General features: G+C 32.7%; 1 protein-coding gene across 2 annotated transcripts; it reads left to right on the top strand.

Moving 5' to 3' along the window:
* Window positions 1-4: 4 nt before the first annotated feature.
* LOC107440449 (glomulin) lies at window positions 5-20,878 on the top strand. 2 transcript variants are annotated; one of them, XM_043044876.3, is made up of 2 exons: window positions 5-134; window positions 19,151-20,878. In XM_043044876.3, exon 2 carries the CDS (start codon window positions 19,163-19,165, stop codon window positions 20,843-20,845), a length of 1,683 nt encoding a protein of 560 aa, XP_042900810.2. In that variant the 5' UTR covers window positions 5-134; window positions 19,151-19,162; the 3' UTR covers window positions 20,846-20,878. The 2 variants fall into 2 exon arrangements, with proteins under 2 accessions (XP_042900810.2, XP_015908851.3); XM_016053365.4 differs by lacking the exon at window positions 5-134 and adding an exon at window positions 208-353.
* Window positions 20,879-22,156: the final 1,278 nt, after the last annotated feature.

Here is a 22,156-nt window from a genome sequence, read left to right as displayed (position 1 = left end):
AATAAAATAATTTAAATGATAGTCAAATACGTTTTGCCAGCAATTTTAAATTTGAAATCATATTTTTTTTCTCAAATGATGCAAGAGAGAGAAATACTTATTCTGTAGTCGTTAATGAAGGAAAAAAAATTCAGGTAGCTTTTTTAGCTACTTTTATTCTACAAAGGACGTTTATTTTTAATTTATGAATTTTTAAAATTAAATTTTAAATATATAATTAATTATAAATTTGATGCTGTAACAAAAGAAACTGAAACGAAGTGAAAAGCTTTTTGTTTGTTTGGTTTTGGATTGGTCAGAGTTTTTGTTTATTTGCTTCTATTTCTTTCAACTCTAAATTAAATCTCAAACAGGTAATGTTGAATAATTTAAATTATTTATTACAGCATATTTTTTCCAGATTTTACTTATTATCATTACTTAAGCTAGCTCGTTTAAAATACGCAAAATGTATCCATTGATACATTCATAAGGAATGGATACTGGAAATTTTCGATCAAAAGTTTTGGTCGAAAAATAGGATTCCTAATTTAAAAGCTTTTAATTGCTTCTCCCCTCTTTCACTTTCGTTGATATTGGTAGTCTGCTACTCGTGACAACAAATAATAGTGTTTGAACTTTTATTAAGATAATAAATTGAATTATTAAATCTAGATTGTCATTAATTTTTTGCTAATTCGAGTAGCTGAAACACGATCGAGTATATTTATTGCTGAACCTGTTCCAAGTACCCAGTGAATATTATATGACCTCTACTAGATCATTCTGTGATTTTTTGGCAAATATTACCTTAGTTATATGTGGATATTTCCGTATTTCAGGGTGGCCACCCACCTGGAAAATCTTGAAAACCTGGAATTATCAAGGAATTTTTTTATACTGGAAAAAACCTGGAAATATCAGGGAAATTTGGATAAAAACCTGGAAAAATCAGGGATTTTTAAAGAAAAGCTGGAAATTTTTCTTTGATGATTTTTCAAATTTCACTAATTTAAATTATTTGCTAATTTTCTTAATTTAAATTATTTCATCCATTATACCCACTTTTTTTTTTAACGGAAATGTATCACCTAACAGTTGAAATATCATCAACTTAGCGATACTTTGCTTGCATCAAAATTTGCTCCATTATAGTTCTGTTAAACTAGAATGCCATATAAAATTCTTCCACGGTTGCTAAACAAATGTGGAAACTTTTGACCGCTATGGGAATTTAGGAAAATTTAGGTAAGATTCTGGTGGGAAAAAGGATTAGGATTATAGCTTCTGTTTTTAAATTCTGTCCTTGGGCTAAATCCATTTATGGCTCAAGTTTGTTCCGATGCTTTGGTGGTTATTTTTTTTCTCTATTTTGACAAAATGTTTTTGTATTTTTAACTTTATAAAATTCTCCAAAAATTAGTTGGTTATAATTTTATGATAATAGATTTTATATCGAACTCTTTTTCTGAAAGCTTTTCTACTCCTATTCAAAGAAATCTGTGAATTATTTTTTTTGAGCAAACTAACCAATCACACATTTTTTTACAATCACTAACAGCAATGTTTGTTGACAAATTGTTACAATTGTTGCATTAATGCTAATTTTTTCTATTTCATTTAAACCTCTTATAACATATTTTAATTTTAAACAAAAAAGGCTCCTTTGTTGGTCAATATATGATTTTTGTTTCAAAATTTTGTGCCAAAACATTAAAAAATAAATAAAAAATCTTGAAAATTGTCAAAATAAATTATTTTTTTCAAGATGATATGTTAAAAAAATAACATTTTGAATAAAATATTTTATAATATAGACACTTTTCTTGTACACATCCTATACTTTATAAGAAAAAAAGAAACAAAAACCTGGAAATTTTAAGATTTTTATCTGGAAAACCTGGAAAAATCAGGGAAATTTGAAATCTGATTTGAGTGGCCACCCTGGTATTTGTACCTGTTCCCACCAACTACGGGGATATTTCCACATCGTCTGTCCTCTGTCACGCCAACTACATGGATACAAATGATTTTAAACCTGAAAATTTTAAGGGATGGACTTTGTGACCCATGCATATTTAGCATGCACCTGTCACCCTCATGTGGATTCTTCTGTTGATCGGATTCAAACTCACAACCTCTCAGCTATACCTGTCAGGCTATTCCATCCTAAAAGATGTATACTGTAAATTTGTGAAAAAAGGTTTTGTTGTTGGATGTGGTTGTTTTTTTTTTAAAAGTCAAAATAGTGGCGTTTGGATTATCTATTTTAGTTTAGAATAATCTCCCTTATTTGAACTAGGCTATTTATTTATGGTTGCTTTAAATCCCCGTTTAATTTTTTTCAAAGTTATTTTCGTCTTTAATGTAATATCTGAATCACTTTTTTTCCAGCACCCTAAAACATATTTTGCTATTATTAATTTTGCTCACTCAAGCTTTCATAGTGTTAATTTTACTTTTTGCATTTTACCTTAGGAATTGTTTCGAATGTACTTAGTACACTTAAATTGAAATAAACCCATCTTAACCCACTGACGGTTCTGCACGTAAAAAGTCGCATTTTAACCTGTAGTCTTCTCTGCATATCAAAACCGGTTTTCCCATGTTAACTGATAGGGGAACTGTGTGTAGGGGAGAAACATTCTCCCAATTTTGCCCATTTCCTTAACCGCCAGTGGGTTAAGTGGTTAAGCCAAGTGGGTTAAGCCAAGTGGGTTCATGCATGAATAGTTTAAATGGTATAAGGGTTTTATTTAGAAAAGTGAAAATTTGTACATATACTAATTTGCTCAAATGACATTGCTAAGTAAACAAGCAAGCCATTGTTTCCAATAGGTATATTTTATAAGGTTGAATCAAATGAGTCTAGACACAAGTCAACGGAGTGAATAATTGAAAATTTTAAAGTTTTTTGTGTATAAAAAGTGCATCTTTTGACAGGTACTTTTGTAAATTTTTTGCATTGCTGTATAAAAGCTATTTGAACATGTAAACTTTTTCGATATAACTTTTTATGCTGAATTGAAATAAAACTGGAATAGATAATACAAATTGTTAAGTACAGTGATACCGCGAGATACGAGTTTAATTCATTCCGTATCGTTGCTGGTATGTCAATTTGCTCGTATCTCAAAGCAATTTTTCTTATTGAAATTTAGTGAAATGCCATTAATCCATTCCAGCCCCAAAAATGCTACCTCCAATTGCTTTTGTTACATGTTTTTGAATGAAAATTTTTTTTTTATAAATGACAAATATTGTATAAAAGCATAATAAAAGAGAATGTAAAGCAAAAAAAAAAAAAAAAAAACTGGTTTTATGAAGTGTACATACGTATTTGTATTTTGGTCACTTAAATGCAACTTACACACAACTTAAATGCTACTGTATGCTTAATTTTAGTCACTACTTTTCTCTTCACTGGTCTTTGCTTTTTTAGCCGCATTCAAAAGAGAAAAAAAAAACTGTCCAAGGAGGTTTGTTTTTTCCTCCTTTTCAGAATGCTGCAGAAGTGAGCTAGGCAAGTGTCATTAAATAGCTCCGATGTACGACCAGTTGCAACTTTTTCGGGATGTTTCTTTTCCACGAACTGTGAAATTCTCTCCCACATTCCCAAGAACTCTTTTATCTCACTTGTTGAGATAACCTTCTCCACCTCTGGCTCTTCCTCGAAATCAATTTCTTGCAGAACCCTCGAATGCTGCTGTGACTGTAACTCTTGTAATTCCTCGGTCGACAGTTCATGAGAGGAACTCGTTCACGTCTCTCCCACCCATCACCAGATTCACGGATTTTCCCAGAGACACTATCTCCTCCTCCACTGGCACTTCGGGTTCGAATCCCTCGAAGCTACAAACTCAGGAGACAGCACAATTTTCGGCTACAGACTCACTCAGGCCACAGCTTCTTCCATGTAGAGATCAAGGTCCTCCTTGTAACACTCAGCCAGGCCTGATCAATAATTCTGAGGCATATCACAATGTTAAAGTGGTCCTTCGAGTACTCTCGAAGGGTGTTCTCTGTTACCTCAAATCAGCACCAGAACAGGTGCTTAGTGTACAGCTTTTTAAAATTAGAAATCACCTGCTGATAGAGAGTGTTAGATAGAGAACCTTTGTAAACATGAACTCTTCGAGGATGTCATGTTCAAGGTTTGGTGGGTGAGCAGGAGCATTGTCGAGGATGTGAAGGGCTTGCATGGCCGTTTTTCATATCTCACATGTCGCTCGTATCTCAAAACAAAACTTTGCTCGCTCGACAGCTTGTATCTCAAATAACTCCTATGTTAGGACACTCGTATCTCGAGGTACCGCTGTAGTTAGTTATAAGGGTTTTGTGTACAGGAAGTACAATCTTGTGCCTGCACTTATGTACGTACCCTGTGGCAGAATTTTTTCTGACTTTCTGCGACAAACCTAACTAGAACCAATATCTTTCTGCAAGATATTTTTATCGTTATAAATGTATGTGCAATGAATTTATAATAATAGATGAAATTCGTGTTTATAAAATAAGTCTACATGCATAGAATAAAACTGTGTAGATTTTTTTTTCTTAATTTCATAATATAAGTTTACATTTCTTAATAAGTTTAAATTGTTTAAATATAAATTTGCATAATCTTCGATAATAACGAAAAGTTATAAATGTATAGATCTGCAGACAAAAATGCTTACTAGAGCATAAATAAAGATTATCCAGAACCTGTAATAAGATAGAACTTATAGAAATAGCTAAGAATGGACAAAAAGATTAAATTTATAAAACAAGATAACTGAATTTGAAGTATCAGTTTAAAACAGTATCAAAATTAAATTATTAAAGCAGTTTAAAACAGTATGATTTAATGTTTCATTATAGTAGTTATATCAAGTACACAGGGGTGCACAACCTTTTTGAGTGAAGGGCCACTTGCACAGCAGCCTTGCTAACGAAGGGCCGCAGATCTATTTAGACATGTTAATGACAAATGTAATAATGTTTATTTAAACCAGGGGTTGACAAACTTTTTGATCATCGATCCCTACATAATTTTTCGAAATCTCCATCGACCCCCATAAAAGTCATTTTCTGTTAATTAAGATAAAACTCTATTAGATAGTGTGTTTGTACATTTATTTTATGATTTTGAATATTTATTAAAGTAATAGTACATAGTGTAACAATAGTTTTATGAAAAATATATTAATGTTAAAATATAAATACCTTAATATTTATGAAATAATAAGTAATTACAAGTAAGTAGAAATAATAAGTAAAGTAACTACGGATTTATTGCTTTTTAATCAATGACATGGGTGTGCCTGGTTTTTTTTTTTTTTTTGCAAGGTTTGTTATATTGGGTTTAAAATTGGTCAATTTTAATTTGAAATCCGCTCGAAACTCCATATTTAATTTATTTCTGTTCTTAGTTAAGATTGAATTTACGTGACTAAAACCAGCTTCAACCATATAGGAACTTTGAAATGCTATCATAAATGGCTGAGCTATTTCGTAAAGTCTTACATATTTTTGCATTATATTTATATTTGTCCAAAATTTGCTTATTGCTAAATTTTTAAAAAGCGTCTTTGCTTCAAATCCCCATAATAATTCAGCAAGCTCATCTTGCAGATTGATGTCCACGTTTTCAATTTGAGCAGAAAATGGCACAATAATCCAATCACGGATGTCAATGTTTTCCAAATCAACAAAACGCAGTTTAAAATAGTCGCTCAATTTCTGAAGATTACCTGTATGCATTTCCAAGTCTTCTTTTATTTTTAATTGTCACATATCTGAAAAACACTGATAATCCTTCAACCAATCGACCCTTCCGGTTCGGATCGACCTCCATTCTACCGCCTGGCTCAGATCGACCCCCGCTTATGTTAAATAGACCCCTGGGGGTCTATATAGACCACTTTGGCGACCTCTCATTTAAACATTAGCTTTCCATTTTTTTTTATCAATAAACTTAGTAATATCAATAACTTAGTAGTGTTCCACTATTAGAATTCATTCAAAAATAAAAAAAACTTATACTTTTTTTTACAGAAAAAAAACTTGCTATTTTTGTCATATGAACAATAGATTTATCAAAATAAATAAACATTGAAGAAAAGAAATGTTTTTTTTTTTTTTTATCATATCGTGCAATACGAAAATTCATTTTAGAATTAAATTCTAATAAATAAAAAAAAAACTGCAATGCCCACACAATGAAAGTCGGAAAAAGTTTAGTCATAATTAAGTAATATAAATTCAAATTAAATAATTTAATTGAAGAAAATTTATAGGTTTTAAACAAAAGCCTAAAATAAAAAAAGAAACTGTGATAGTTCAAAATAAAATTCAGTGCTTATTTTGTAATGTGCTTCATGATTTTATTTTATTAATTATTAGATTTTTTTATATCGTTAACAGTTTCTTTTTTTTTATCGAAAAAGATCACTTAAGCAACAAAAAATTGAAATCTAAACTACAAACAGTGAGCAGTTCAAAAATTCACGTTTTCCGACATTTTATGAATTTCTTAAGTTGTAATAACATTGCATTTAATTTAGGGAGGGATGTAACGAGTATTTGGCCCTTCTGTGAAAAATTCAGTTGGTTAAATGATCAGTCAAATATTCGGCAGAAAATTTTTTGAAAATGTATTTTTAAAAGTTTTTTTAATTTTTGAATTTTTATGGATATTACTTTTTTTTTAAAAAAAAATTATAATCAGACAAGTCAATTTTGTCATTTTTTCAATACTTTGAGAATTGAGTTTATTATCACTCTTTCCCTGAACTGTAATATAAATAACCAGTAACATAGAAAAGTTTGATTTTCAGTATTAAAGTTTTGTTTCAGGAACTAAGAAAAATGTGTTTTTTCTGTTTTTCTTTTTTAAGGAATTTTTATTATGACTCAGCATTTTTTTAAAAAATAAAGTTACTAATAAAATTTATTTTATAGCAATTTTTTTTTCTGCTAAAATTATGGCAATGAGAAAAATTTGAATTGAGATTTTCGGCATAAGATTTTCATTTAAAAATTAAGAACGCTTTTTTTCTCTCTTTTTATTTTCTTTAAATTAAAAAAACCTTTTCTTAGACGTTTTCATTATAACGCAGTAATTTTTAATAGCATTTCTTTCTTAATTCTTTTTTCTTGGCTTTTTCTGGTAATTGAAAAACTGAGATGTTCAGCTTTAAAAAATTTTTCAAAAATTAAGATTGATTTTTATGTTCTCTGTTTCGCTTTTCGACATTTTCAAAAACGTTCTTGATTGGCCTTATTTTTTAGAGTTAATTTATGAATACGTTTTTCCAGGAAATATTATTCTGAGCATTGAAATTTTAGTTTCAGTGTTTCGTAGCAGTAAAAGATTTCGCTATTTGGCCCCAAGTGTACGGCGTTCTGTCGATTTCTTCTTCTTTTTTTTTTACCGAATATTTGATATTTCATCAAATCACAATTCATTACCACATTCGACCAAATCATATTCGTTGCGGAAATAAAAACGGAGGAAAAATAACTAGGATTTAAGATAAAACTGTACCGAAATACCGTATCAAAAATGGATCATTTAATTGCGCGATTCCCGTTATTTAACTATGACGTGATTACGTGTCGTAATAACATCATAGTTAAATAACGGGATCGTCAAAATAATGTGGAAAAGCATAAAAATAAAAAATATATTTATGCTGCACTCAGCACGAATAAAGCGTTTCAAATGCATGATTTAAAATTTGTATGTCGTAATAGAACAATTGGAATTTTTTATAATACGTGGGAACGCTTAGCAATAACTGCCGAAAAAAATTGTTGAAAAAAAAGAAAGAATTGCAAAAAAAAGATAAAAAATCACTTAGATTTAAGATGAAATTGTCAAAAATAAAATACACAAAAAGTGATTATTTAAATTTGCAATCTGAAACTCGCGTCGTAATAAAAATTCGGGATTTTCGAAATCACGTAGAAAAGCGGAAATAACTGTTTAAAAAAATCATTTATTTTTACAATAAAATCGGCTTAAAGAAAGTGCGTTAAACGTGTACATTTACTAAAGAATCTGTTAAAATTGATTGTGTCAAAACGTGATGACTTAAAAATTGCGATTAAAAATTGCCATTTTTTAATTTTTTTTATTGTGTTTAGAAGCTCTCGCGGGCCGCACTTTAGTAGTCGAAGGGCCGCATTTGGCCCGCGGGCCGCAGGTTGTGCACCCCTAAAGTACAGAAACAAATCAGGTGAAAAAATTAATATTGAAGTTGAGTAATCAAAATAATAAAATAGAATTGACTATAACCGATAGAGGCCGAAGTTGGCAAATTTCCAAAAATAGCTTAATAAAGGGGAAAAAAATTCTCCCCTTTTTATTCAGTAACTGTTTGTGCTGGAGATTAACGGAGAATTACGAGCGCTTTCTGTTTCCGCGGTACGCTAGAAAAAAAAATATTTAAAACAATTCTGTAAGAAAAAAATTTTGCACAACCATTATTGCTTCTGCAGAAATTTTTTGTTTCTGTAGAAAATGTTTTTTTTTTTTTTTTTTTTTTTGGTACAACAGCTTCTGTTTCTGCAGAATCTTTTTTGAGAACTTTTGTTTGTGGCAAACCAAAAATTTTTATTTCCCAAATAAAAAAAATCTTTCTGCAAGAACTCAGTCGCTTTCTGCGACAATGTCGCTGTGTCGCCGTGTGTGTTGTTATGTATTATTTCAGTACATATTAAATAAATGAGCAGGATCTAGCATCTCGCAAACACATTTAATAACAACTTAACGAGATACACAAACTGAAACTAAAACTAAACAGTTAGTACACAGTTACAGTTAATCTGGCTGATGCCACATCTCCCCCCTTTAAAGATTTAGTCTATTGGGAGCTTTCACAATTCTTCCAGAGCGAGTCACAACAGTTTTTGGAGATACATCTTTCTTCTGAGTTAACACTGTAGGATCTGGATCCGTTATTTCTGGTAAGCTCCTTCTGTTATCCCTTTCTGAAAGAGCTTCCTCTAAATCATTGTTTCTCAACGGGGGCGATACCGCCCCCCTGGGGGCGTTGGGAGTATGCTGAGGGGCGGTGAACTTGTTTTGGGCGTTGGGTATGTTTTGGGCGGTAGGGGGGCGATGAGCTTTTTTGTCATTCAAATTTAATTTTAAAACTTACAAATAAATTTACTTAATAAATAAAATTAATATTAAAGGAAAATAAAGATTAAACTAACAAAATAAATTAAGACTTTTACATCTTTTGTACCACCGATAAAACGAACTTATACGACACCCTTTCTCCGTTTCGAACCAGCACAGCGCAGCTCATGAGTCTGTAGTTTTTGCCTCTGATTCATCATAGCTATTTCGCGAATGGCTCTGACTCATTCAGGTCATTTGATGGAAATTGAAGAGCATGAGCTTTCGGTATGAATGTTTGATTTGACTCCTGTTTCTTATGATGATTTTCGTTACCTTCCTTACAGTTTTTTCCCTAGTTTCGTTTCGATCTCATTGTTTATTTGGCCAGGTATATGCGCGAATTAGTTCCTTACCATAAATTATTTATTAATTTGGAGAAATAATTGATTTTCTTTCATCATTTGTACTTTGCTGCCACCAACAATGTCGGTTAACAAAAAGAAGTACCATCAATACCTGTGCCACGCACTTGAAGTTTGGATTTGTTCAATCGCTGTTGAACTCTCAACTGCCCATGTGTTTACTTTGTAACAAAGTTTTATCTTATGAGACAATTAAATCCTTCCGCTAGCAGGAGCATTTGCAAAAAACTCATCCTGACAAACAAAATAAAGATTTGTCATTTTTCGCGAACATCAAAGACAAGTTTCTGAAAGCACCTTCGGTCACCGGGTTGCTAGCAATCTCATCACAAAAATGCGACGATGGTTTGATAGCCTCTTATAATATATCAAAATTTATTGCTAATTCTGGGAAGGTTCATACTATCGGATCAGAGCTGATACTGCCGGTTGTCAAGTTTTAGAAACAGTTTTACGCCATCCAGCCACATCCAATGTAATCCGAAATATCCCATTAAGCAACGATACAGTGCGGGTTACGAAATGGTGAGATGGCCAAAGATGTTGAAGCTTCTTTAAGCAAACTTTTAATATCCAACAAATTTTTCCTTCAAGTGGAGGAATCAACCTTGCCATTCAATGTAAGCTTTACTGTAGGCGTAGGTCCGGTTTGGAATGGTTGGAAAAAGTAGTCGCAAGATAATTTTTGCAAGAAGCTCGATTGTAGATATCAAAAGTAAATCTGTTTTTAATACTGTCCAAGATTATTTTACAAAGAAAAATATTCCTCTTGCGAATATTATGTCGATTGCCACTGATGGAGATCCTGCAATGGTGGGTCGACATCACCCTTTTGTAAAGGGAAATACCAGATATTTTAGCTGTTCTCTGCCTGATTCACCGACAGCATTTAGTGGGAAAAAATATCAGAGACCGTTTGCATCAGTTATTGCAATATGTTATATTTGCTGTGAACAAAATTCGCAGTAATGCTCTCAACGATTGATTATTCAGACAACTGTGTATAATGAAGTATTCAATCGTTTGCTACTACACACCGAGATTCTCTGACTTTCCAAAGGCGCCTGTCTCAATAGGTCTTGGAATCTTTTTGACTCTGTGCTTAAGCTTCTCTAAAACAGAGATGTAGCTCTGAGAGACAGATTGCTAGAATTGGAGAAAGACTTTGGCTGATTATATTATTATAATTTAATGGCATAAAATTATAACTTCATGCCGACGAGCTCAATTTGATCCCTATAAAATCAGTCATTTCTGCCTTTCTGAAAAAACTCATTTTGTGGAAGCAGAATTTTGGTTGGAATGAGTTCAGTGAAGCAGGTGAAATTCGCTCTGATGATGCACAAGAATATTGTCAAAACCTTGACTCTTTACTCGTGGACTTTTCTGACCGTTTTAAAGATTTTTTGTTCCCTGGAAGTCCCTCAATGGGTTATGAACCCTTTTGTGAATATTGTAACAGCAGAGGTTCAGATTTATGAGGAATTGGTCGAACTTCCAACTAATGAAACTTTGAAGTGATGATCGTCTCACAGAATTTGGTCTCCTCTACCCTGGACTGCGGACTATCGTTAAAAATTTTTTAATGTCCTCCCTTCCTCCTACCTTGTCGAAAGTGGATTCAGTGCTGTTACGGATCTTGTCACATAAAAAAGAGAAATCAACTCGAAATTGTGTAACGAGGGGACCAGCGTCTTCACCACACTTAAAATATTGAACCAAACGTTAAGAAACGAATGTCTCGTTGATACTACTTTTTAGTGTAAGAAAAACTATTTTGGGTGTGTTTTTAATTATCTAATTAAGAATAAATGATTGATTTTAAGCATAGGTTTTTTTGTATTTTTTTATTACCGTATTTATTTTAATAAGAACAAATAGACTGCGATTACTTGCCATGAGAAAAGTATCGAGTTAATGTACACATTATTTGTTAAAACCAAACAAATGTAACTCCTAATAAATTGCTTAATGTTGCCTCTTATAATTCAGTACACCTCGATCAGTCACCATGCTCTAAATAACTGGATTTTCACAACGGGGGGCGTTGAAATGATTTTTGCTCCTTAAGGGGGCGGTAACGTTAAAAAGGTTGAGAATCTATGCTCTAAATCATCGTTTAGCGGTGGAATCTGTAGTTTAGATCCTGGAATCAAATGTTTCCTATTCCGTCGAAGCACTTGTTTGCCTTCTTTAACAAAGTATGACCTTGGTGATTCAGCTTTTCTCTGTACAGTTCCAACAGCCTTCCTATCAGTTATCCATATCTTGTCACCCGGATGTATTGGTTTCAATTCATGAGCATTGTGCCTCCGATCATAATCCTTTTTCTGTCTTTCTATTCTTTTCTCTTCTTTTTCTTCCAATATCTCCTTCTCTATTAGCTTTGGTTGAAGTAGTGAAATTGCTAAAGGTAAGGTTGATTGTAGTCGACGCCCCATCAACAATTCAGCAGGACTGTAGCCGTTCTTTAAAGGTGTTGTCCGATAACTCAATAAAGCCAAGTAAGGATCTTTAGACTTTTTGAATCTTAATTTAATTATCTTCACTGCTGCTTCAACAAAACCGTTGCTTTGAGGATATCTTGGACTTGAAGTAATGTGCTTAAAACCGTATACTTTTGCAAAGTTTTGAAACTCGGCTGTTCTTGTAACTTCAAACTGTGGTCCATTATCTGATCTTACAACATTTGGAATTCCATGTCTGGCAAAAATTGATTTGCAGTGTAAAATTACTTCTTTTGATGTTAAACTATCCAGTTTTGCCACTTCTGGATAACGTGAGTAAAAATCTGTAACTAATAAATACCATTCTGCATGGAGTTTAAATAAGTCCATAGCTACAATTTCCCATGGTCTCTGAGGAAAACTAGTTGGTTTCAAAGGTTCAGAACAGTTTTTAGCTTCCTGTATACATGCAGGACAGTCCCGAACTAATTCCTCTATTTGTTTACTAATGCCAGGCCAGTATACTGCTGAATTCGCTAAAGCTCGGCATTTATTAATTCCCATATGCCCTTCATGGATTTTGCCCAATATTTCTTGTCGTAGCCTATTTGGCACGATTATTCGGTTTCCTCGCATTAACAAGCCATTCTGTATGGAGATTTCATATCTTAGAGGCCAAAAGGGTAAACAGGATGGTACTATCTGGTTTTTCTCCGGCCAACCTTGAGAAGCGTAATTGATCAACATATTGCATGCTGAGTCAGTCTCTTGTTCTAGTTTTATCTGGGAAAGTCTCTCTGAAGACATCGGAACAGATTCTAAAACTTGATTGATAAAAGCTTCAACTTCCTCTTCCAATTCCAGATTTGGAGTTTCTTGTTGATGTGGTGCTCTAGATAGTGCATCTGCTACGCAAAGATTTTTTCCAGGAATGTGGAAAACATCAAAAGAATATCTCATGAGCCTCATTTTGAGACGTTGTAGGCGAGGTGTTAAATCATCCAAAGATTTTCTAGTAAGTATTGGGACAAGAGGTTTATGATCTGTCTCCAAAAGAAACTTGGTACCCATTACAGGGTTCCCACGGTCCTTGAGAGTCCTTGAATTATTTTTTGCTAAATTTAGGTCCTTGAAAGTGCTTGAAAAACGTCTTAGGTCCTTGAAAAACTTGATAGGTCCTTGAATTTGTTCAATACTGCCGGCAGCCCTTTTTATAAAACACCCGCGGATCTTTCTCGTTCTTTCTGTTTTGTGCCCGAGCTTTCTCACGTGGTTTTTAACGCCACCGTTTCTAATGGGGCCTAGCGTCTTGGTGTCTGCCAAGCACGCGGAGCACAGCAGACAATCAATGCGTTCGGGGCGAGACTCCACTTCATCTTCTGTCACATATGCTTAGATCTTCTTTTTCTTATCGAAACTGGAATACTCTCGAATTTTGTAACAATATGTACCTTGCAGTTTTCAATAAATTTGCCGTTTTACCATCCGCACTTGTCCTTACGTTTGCGTCATTTCAAAACTTTATTGTAAAGCATATTCGCAAAGGCACGGCTTCGTATTTGTGTTATGTAGTTTAGACTAGTTATGCCTGGGAAGTGCAATTTTAATCCCCAATGGATGGATATGGATTTTATCGATGCCAGAAAAGAAGTTCAGAGCCAAGTGCCGATTATGCATGAAGGAGATCGATATCGCAAAAATGGAAGAATCTGCTCTGAAATCACTCATGAAAGAAAGGTAAAACAAAAAAGCAGTCTCATGCCCTGAGTTCTCTTTTTCCAAAGACATCAACATCTAATTCATCTGGTGTAAATACTCCTTCAACATCGTGTGCCCCATGTGAAACAGAAACTTTAGTGGCCGAGGTAACATTGTCTTCTTATCTGGTCAAAAGGAATGTGCTTGATGCTGAAATTCTCTGGAGTCTTAAGTGCATCACTAGTAATTATTCATGTAACTCCTGTGAAGGGATTAGTAAATTGTTCTCCAAAATGTTTGCTAATAGCTGTATAGCGAGAAATTTTTTTTGTAGTGCCACAAAGTGAGCCTATTTGGGCTCCTTTGGATTGGCACTATACTTCAAAGGGATTCTTATAAATGAGCTGAAGAATGTTGATTGCTACACTGTACTCTTTGATGATACGTTAAATCTGTCTCTACAATCTAAGCAGATGGACATTATGGTAAGGAATTGATAATAAAGTTTGCACTAAGTATCTTACCTCCCAATTTATGGGTCATGGAACTGCAGAAAATATTTTGTCCTCTTTTTACAAATGCATGGATGATGGTTAAAAGCTCTCTAAAATACTTCAATTATCCATAGTAATATACCCTATGTCAATTGGAAATTCTATTTGAAGCTTCAGTGTGAATTAGAAGAGAAATATTCCCACCAGGTCATATTCATTGGCAGTTGTGGATTACACATAACGAATAATACTTTTAAACATGGTGAAAATGGGATATGTTCCTTCTAATTTTTATTTTCAGAAGGAATTGTTGCTGCATAACATTTAGAGAAGGTTATGTAAATTATGGATGAATAATTTCAGAAACGATGTTTAATAGAGGAGAGGAGGGGGTTATGGAATAGTCATGGAATATGAAATACCTAAGATTTATCTCCGTCTTTCATGCAGCCTTCTCATGGAAGTACGCAGGATTAAAGGATTTTACCATTAACACCTCATTACCATTTGTTATAGATTGTGCTGAAAATGATTTTGTGAATTAATATGTAAAACCAGTAGGGTTGTTTTTAAAAAAATATAAATTTTAGTTTATAATACATATACTCTCTCCTCTCTATATAGGCAAAGCATTTAGGTATTATATTTGAAATTAGTTGTTGCCACAACAAGCATTGTTGCTTCTAGTAAAATAGAAGAGAATAATTTTTAAAATTGGTCTTAGATTAAGGTCCTTGAAAATTTTGTTGAGGTCCTTGAAAAGTCCTGGAAAGTCCTTGAATTTCAATCTCATCATAGAGTGGGAACCCTGCATTAGATAATTGGAAATTTTTTCGCATGCCCATGTAAGTGCAAGGGCTTCTTTTTCTATCTGAGCATAACGTTGTTCAGTAGGAGTTAGAGTTCTGGATGCATAAGCTACCACCTTGATTGTAGAATCATGCTTCTGACACAGTGTGGCTCCTAATCCATAAGAAGAAGCATCGGCTGTAACAATTGATTGTTTGTTTGGGTCATAGATGGTAAGTATAGGTTCAGATAACAAAATGTCTTTTAACTTTTTTAGTGCGGTTTCCTGAGGAGAGTTCCAAACAAATGTATTCTTTGTGGATAACATAGAAATCAAAGGTGCCATAATATCTGAAAATCGTGGAATAAATCTTGCTAAATAATTTGCCATTCCAAGTAGCTTTTTCAGTTCAGTTTTGTTTGTTGGGCTTCTGAAATTTTGTATGGCTTTTACTTTGTCCTGATCTGGGTGTATTCCTGAGTCATCAATGACATGACCAAGATATTTTATAGATTTAACAGAGAAACAGCATTTTTGTTTATTAAGAGTGATTCCCGTTTCTTTCAGACGAATTAAAGTAGATGTTAGACGTTCATCATGCTCTTTTTGATTTGAACCCCAGACGAGTATATCATCCATGTGACATATAATACCAGGAAGACCTTCTAAAGCTTGTGACATTCTACGTTGAAAATGTTCTGGAGCAGATGATATTCCGAATGGTAGACGTAAGAAACGAAATCTGCCAAAGGGTGTGATGAATGTTGTGAGATATGAAGATTCTTCATCGAGAGGAATTTGCCAAAACCCAGAGTTTGCATCTAATTTCGAAAAGATTTTCGCCCCAGCCAAAAGTGATAAATTGTATTCTGTTGTTGGCAATGGGTGCCATTCTCTTTTGATGCTTCTATTGAGTGTCGTCAAGTCGACACATATTCGCACACTTCCATCTTTTTTTCGTACTACCACTGCAGGAGAACACCAATCAGTAGGTTTTTCTACCTTCTGAATAACATTTAATTCTTGCATTCTCTGTATTTCTAGTTTAGTTTTCTCCAGAAGTGGTATTGGAATTCGGCGTGGAGAAGTTAGGGCATATGGTTTAACATCACTATTAAGTTCAACATGGTAACTTCCTTTCAGTAAGCCAAGTCCTTGAAATAACGAAGGAAATTCATGAAAAGGATTAAAACTTGTAATGTTGAGCACAGACTGAGATTGGATATTGGGACCAAGTCCAAAACATTTTATGGCAGGTTTTCCTAATAAACATGTTTGGAGTCCTTCTATAACATAAATTTCTTCTAAGCACTTTTTTCCATTATATTCAACATTTTCAAGCAGTTTTCCCATTAACTTCAAGGGTGTTTTATCGGGGCCAAAAATCATTTTATCTGTACTTTTTAGTTCTGCATGTTTGAGTACTGTGGAGGCAATACTGCTTGGAATAACAGAGTAGTCTGCACCACTATCAATTTTAAATTGGATGCATTTTCCTAGTATTTTAACAGGAACAACCCACTCATCTGTGTTTTGTGTACTTCCCACTAGTCCTACAAAACCAGCATCACAAAGTTCATTGACTCTTTTAATAGTAGATAAACAAACATTATCCCAATGTCCTCTTTTCTTGCATTTTCTGCAATTTGAGTCCTTTGCTGGGCAGTTTCTTTTTTCATGTGGCTGTTTACCACACCATTTGCAATTTTTTCGCTGATAATTAGTCTTCGAATCTTGATATTTACTTTTCGAATCATGAAAATTACTTTTGTCTGCATTATTTGTTTTATTATATTTCTTCTTTTGACTAATAGCATTAACTGTAGAATTTTCAACTAGTAGTGATTGTTGTTTCTTAACTGATTCCGAAAGACGTACTTTGTCAATTGCAGTTTGCAGGGTAAGTTCAGAATCAAGTTGTAATTTTTCGCTTAAAGTTTGATCTTTAATACCAACAACTATACGGTCACGAAGCAATTCGTCATGTAAATTACCATATTCACACTTGTCAGCAAGAGCATATAAAGCAGTAATAAAATCATTGACAGACTCACCTTCTTTTTGAATTCGCCGATTGAACTGAGCTCGTTCGAATATTATGTTTCGTTTAACAACAAAGTGAGTGTCGAAACTATTCAAAACCTCCTGGAATTTCTTTTTATCCTCTTCCGATATACTGAGCGAAAGAAATATGTCCTCGGCTTTATCGCCCATGACGTATATGAGAGCATCCACTTGTTCCTCTTCTGTTTTTGTTATTAGTCCAGAAGCAGTTCGGAAACGTAGAAATCTTTGCTTCCATTTAGGCCATTCCGAGGGAATCGAAAAAGGAAATGATTCCGGCGGCGTTATATGATATGCAGGAGCTGATGTCATGATGTAATTTCAGAATATCGAAGGAGAGTCAAAACTTACTGCGTTAATTTGTTTTCTTTTACCGCTGCCACCATGTGTTGTTATGTATTATTTCAGTACATATTAAATAAATGAGCAGGATCTAGCATCTCGCAAACACATTTAATAACAACTTAACGAGATACACAAACTGAAACTAAAACTAAACAGTTAGTACACAGTTACAGTTAATCTGGCTGATGCCACACCGTGTTTCTGCCACGGGGTGTACGTATTTCATGTGGCTATTCTGACAAGTATTGTTTCCTATGTATTCTTAATCACTTAATCAAATGAAAACAAACAGGACTAATATTTCCATGGTTACCACAGGCGACTATTTGCAATTATTTTCGACTTGAGGCAACTTATTTTGCCTGAAAAGGCTAAAAAAAGCAACTATTTTTCAGGTAAAGAAGACTATTGGGAGACTTTTCTGTACTCCTAGTGATGTTTTTTTCTTACCATAAATTGGGTTGACAACCTGCGACCCCCGGGAGCTTCTGAACAAAATGAATTTTTATTTCTTGAAAAATAAAAATTTTGACAACTGTGAATTGCTAATTTGAATCGTGACTTTTTCATGCTCTCAATTTGCACAGATTTCGATGTTTGTCTATTTTGTTTCCCGATCACCTATCACCTTTTCAACTGTTATTGCGACGAAATTCTGCATGATTTTAAAAATCTCAATTTTTATTAAACTTCTACGATGCATGAATTTCGAATTTTAATCACTTTGCACAATATATATATATATATATGCTAAATCAAGTGTGATTCAAATCACATTATTCAGATCAGTGATTTGAATTAAGTGATTGAAATCACTATTCGTATCAAAGTATTCAAATCAAGTTATTTGGATCAATAATTCAAATCTAACCATTCGGATCAATAAATCGAATCTAACCATTCGGATCAATAATTCAAATTAAGTAATTCAGATTACTGATTTGATTAAGTGATTTGGATCAATGACTCAGATCACTTATTCGCATCATCTAAATCAAATCAAGGGATTCAAACCACTATTCGAAACAGGGATGCTAATTGAATCGAGTAATTTGAATCAAAGATTCAAACAACATGATTTAACGAATATATTTCAAATCATGTGATTCAAATAAAATAATTCAAAATACTATTCAGCTTAGAGTCTTTTAACAGTTCACTTATCTAGTACTTTTTTCCCCCTTTACCAAAAATCAATTGAGAAAAGGTATTAAAACATTAGACTTCTTTCGAGTACATAAACTTTCATAAGTATATTCTTATCAACATAAATATATTTACGAAAGATATGAACATATATAAGTATATTCATTTTTTTGTATAATTATATATGTTGCTAAATAATATAAACACTTTTAACTGTGTTAAGTTTTAAGAAACTACAAAGGAAATTCAATAATATTTTTTATTTGCTTTTTATATGCAAATTTATCTAATTCTTTGAATAGTAAATCTTAAATAATGAATGTGCAAGAATCTAAAAGGTTTTACAAGAAATTTGCCATAGGATCACTATGAAACAAGAGTATCTGAAATTTCAGAAACTTATTATTCATTATAATTTGAATTTATTTCGATAAAATCAACTGATTTCAATCACTATTGCAAATCAATCGATTTGAATCACCAAATCAGTTCAGTGATTTGAATCACCGAATCATAACTCAACTCTAGTATGAACTAGTTTTATTGTGTGCTATAAGCAACTTATTTTATTTACAGTTTATTGTATAACCTTCAATTTGACTTTTTATCCCTACTACTTCATGTAATTAAATGCAAGATCTTTTTTTCAGTGCCCATAAATAATGTTAACAAAGTTGAGCTTCGAGGACAACCTCTACAATTTGCTATTGGAGAAAAAGTATGAGACAATTCTTGAGTTCTTGAAAAATCCAGAAAATGAAGAACTCATTAAAAGTAGAGTTTGGAACTTAATAAACAAGATATGTTTAACCGTTAAAACCAACAACATTTTGGAACACGAGTCTGATCTTGTACTCTGCAAGAAGATACTGCTCCACATTGTAGATCATGGTAAACCACGAGAAGTTATTGTGGCCCTCATGGAAGAAGCCGATAGCTTCAAAGAGCATTCGTTTTTCTGTCTCTTGTTAGAACCATTAAAGAAGACACTGAAGAAAGTTCCTAGCAAGCGGGTTAAGACCCTCGAATGGGTTTTGAGTTCTTTAAATGCGCACATTGAATCGCTTCCCCCACCGAACGATTACGACCTTGAAGGGGAGGAGAAGATGCTGTTGGATGCGACACCCGAAGTGGTGGACTCGAATTACGTTTTGTCCAACTACTACAGTTTTGTTGAATTTTTCATAGATGAGGTCAGTTCGGAGAAAACAAAATCTTCAGCTGATAGAATTGAATTGCAGCGGGAGATACTACGGAAATATATATTAAAACTGTTTCATCATCCCTTTTTGTATCTAGACTTACACATGGAAGATGAAAGAAAGTCAAAAAGTACAACACGTATTTTATGTGAAAATTATCTGAAGAGCTTGTGCAGAATCTGTCGTAATGTTTTCGATTTATATAAATATGAACAATCTTCATTTTCAATAAAGAAAAATGCTGCCGAGGAAGACTGTGAAGAACCTGTGTCATTGTTGGCTTTTTCTAATTTATCATATCTAATATTCGTAGAAAAACTTGCCATTGACTCTCAGCCTTTTGTATATAGTCATAAGTACATCTTCATGAATAATTTAAAATATATGAAGCAATTGTTACATGAAACAAACAATTGTGTGTTGTTCAAAGGACTTTTGTTAACTCGCGAACTTTTAAATAGCCTTGAAAATTTTGAAATCAGCTATAGTTGTGTTGAAATAAATTTATACACAGAATTGTCTAAACTACTTCTAAATGTTGCCGTTCACTGCCAAGTGAAACACTGCAGACAGATAGCCATTAATAACTTTTTAACTTACATCGAAAAATGTGATTGGAAAGCCAGGTATCACTTAATATTACAGGTGGTATGCACTGTGGAACATTCCGGTTGTGTTGGACTAGCTATAGATCTCTATAAAAATTATCTGCACACGAATATGAATGATCCTACTTCTTATTTTCTCGGTAAGAACTTAATTCTGTTTATGAAGAAGGTCTTTGTTCTGCTAGAGGGTGCAGAAACAGATTTGCTTGAAAATAATGACAGAATAATGTCGACATTAAACTTTCTCCGCTACCTTGTACTGAGGGATGGCAGAAATAAAAATTTGACAGGCATTTGGGACATCATAGACGCTGTTTCAGAGTCGTACTTGAAACCTTTAGCGGAAGCTATTAACTTATCCCGGGCCCATTACAAGGAGACAGCCAAGCAAGCGGGCAAAAAACAAAAGACTGTTGTGACAGTAAACAATACTCTCATGCCCAGTGCTGCGTGGAAAGAAATATATGAAAAAGCACTCTTAAATTTTGATGTTTTGGAAAGTTTACTTTCTAGAATACGAGAGATAATTGAATAATAATTTAAATAAATTTATGCATTTTTATTGTCAGCTTGTGTGTTTTATCCATATAGAGGCAGGGTTTGTTGATTTTTTTTTTAAAAATCATTGATTTAAATCAACTGATTTTTTTATATATATCGATTTTAAAACTTAAAAAACAGTGTTTCAATTATTGATACTTTTATTTTATTTTCTTAGTTTTAAAATTTATTTTAAATAAATTGCTACATTAATTAATTTTAGTTAACGAAATTACTTTCTTTCTTGATGTGTATTAAATTCCAACACATTTGAAATTACATTTTTAAAAATCTATTGATTCTTGAGATTGAAAGTACAGATTACACTAAACATTTAATCCTGTCTTAATATAGACTTGCATAGCTGTCAAAAGTAATTAATAAACACGAATCTCTTTAAAAAAAAAAGTGCAAATAATGTTAATTAAAATTCTACCTTTTGATTGAAAAAGCATGGAATTAAAATCTACATTATATTTTATTGATGTAGGATTAAAAATAAATATTTTAATTTAAAAATATATAGATTAAATATTTATTTTTTGATGAATGACTACATTTATAAACACAATCTGTTTCATTTATTTTGTCATTTTAAAAATCAAGAGGAAAAAAAAGAAATCACAATTTTAAATTAAAATTATGGTTTGCTAATTGAAACTTTGCTTTAATAGTTAAAGTACAGGAGTCTGTCCAAGCCAAATTTACTACCGTTTAGCGATACCTTCACAAATTCAACTTTAGGAAAAACCGTAGAATAATTTTTAAAAAAAAACTTTTTCTTAAAATTTTATTTTTGTGTCTCGTAAGAAACGATAAATCTATATTTTTACAATGTTTTTGTGTCTTTAAATTTCAATCATGCATTTGTTCCAAAATGGTTGCCATGCATTCAGATCTATGTATTATAACGAAAAATTATTTTAGTAAGTTAGAGCTCCTAAAATTTTGTTATAATATAGTTTTAAAGTTAATTTAATTTTGACTAAACATTTATAAAGTATTTTTAATCACAAATTAAATTTCTTACAGTGTTTTTGAATAAAAATCAAAAAAATATGATTTTTTTTTAAATTAAAAAAATCAGGAACCCTGCATAGAGGTTAGATAGTGTTCTGACCACCTACACTTTCCAGGAGAGCTGGTATAGCTCGTTCACTAGCAGTTTGCACTTGGCTCCGCCATCACCACATGGAATCCGACGATACTATTTCGATATTTTTGGGAATTAGTATATATTTTTTTAAAACGTAAAAGCTAATAAAATTCTTGTATTATTTTAAAACAACTGATAAAGATGTGAATT

This window comes from Parasteatoda tepidariorum, chromosome 3 (genome assembly GCF_982258835.1).
Source record: "Parasteatoda tepidariorum strain Cologne lab strain chromosome 3, Ptep-v5.0, whole genome shotgun sequence".
Classification (NCBI taxonomy): domain Eukaryota; kingdom Metazoa; phylum Arthropoda; class Arachnida; order Araneae; family Theridiidae; genus Parasteatoda; species Parasteatoda tepidariorum.
Note: the sequence above shows the minus strand (reverse complement) of the source record. Positions and strands in the feature narration are given on the sequence as shown.

Bases quoted from the DNA above. Each gene is read 5' to 3' on its own strand.
- LOC107440449 (XM_043044876.3), top strand. From the start codon at position 19,163: ATGTTAACAAAGTTGAGCTTCGAGGACAACCTCTACAATTTGCTATTG.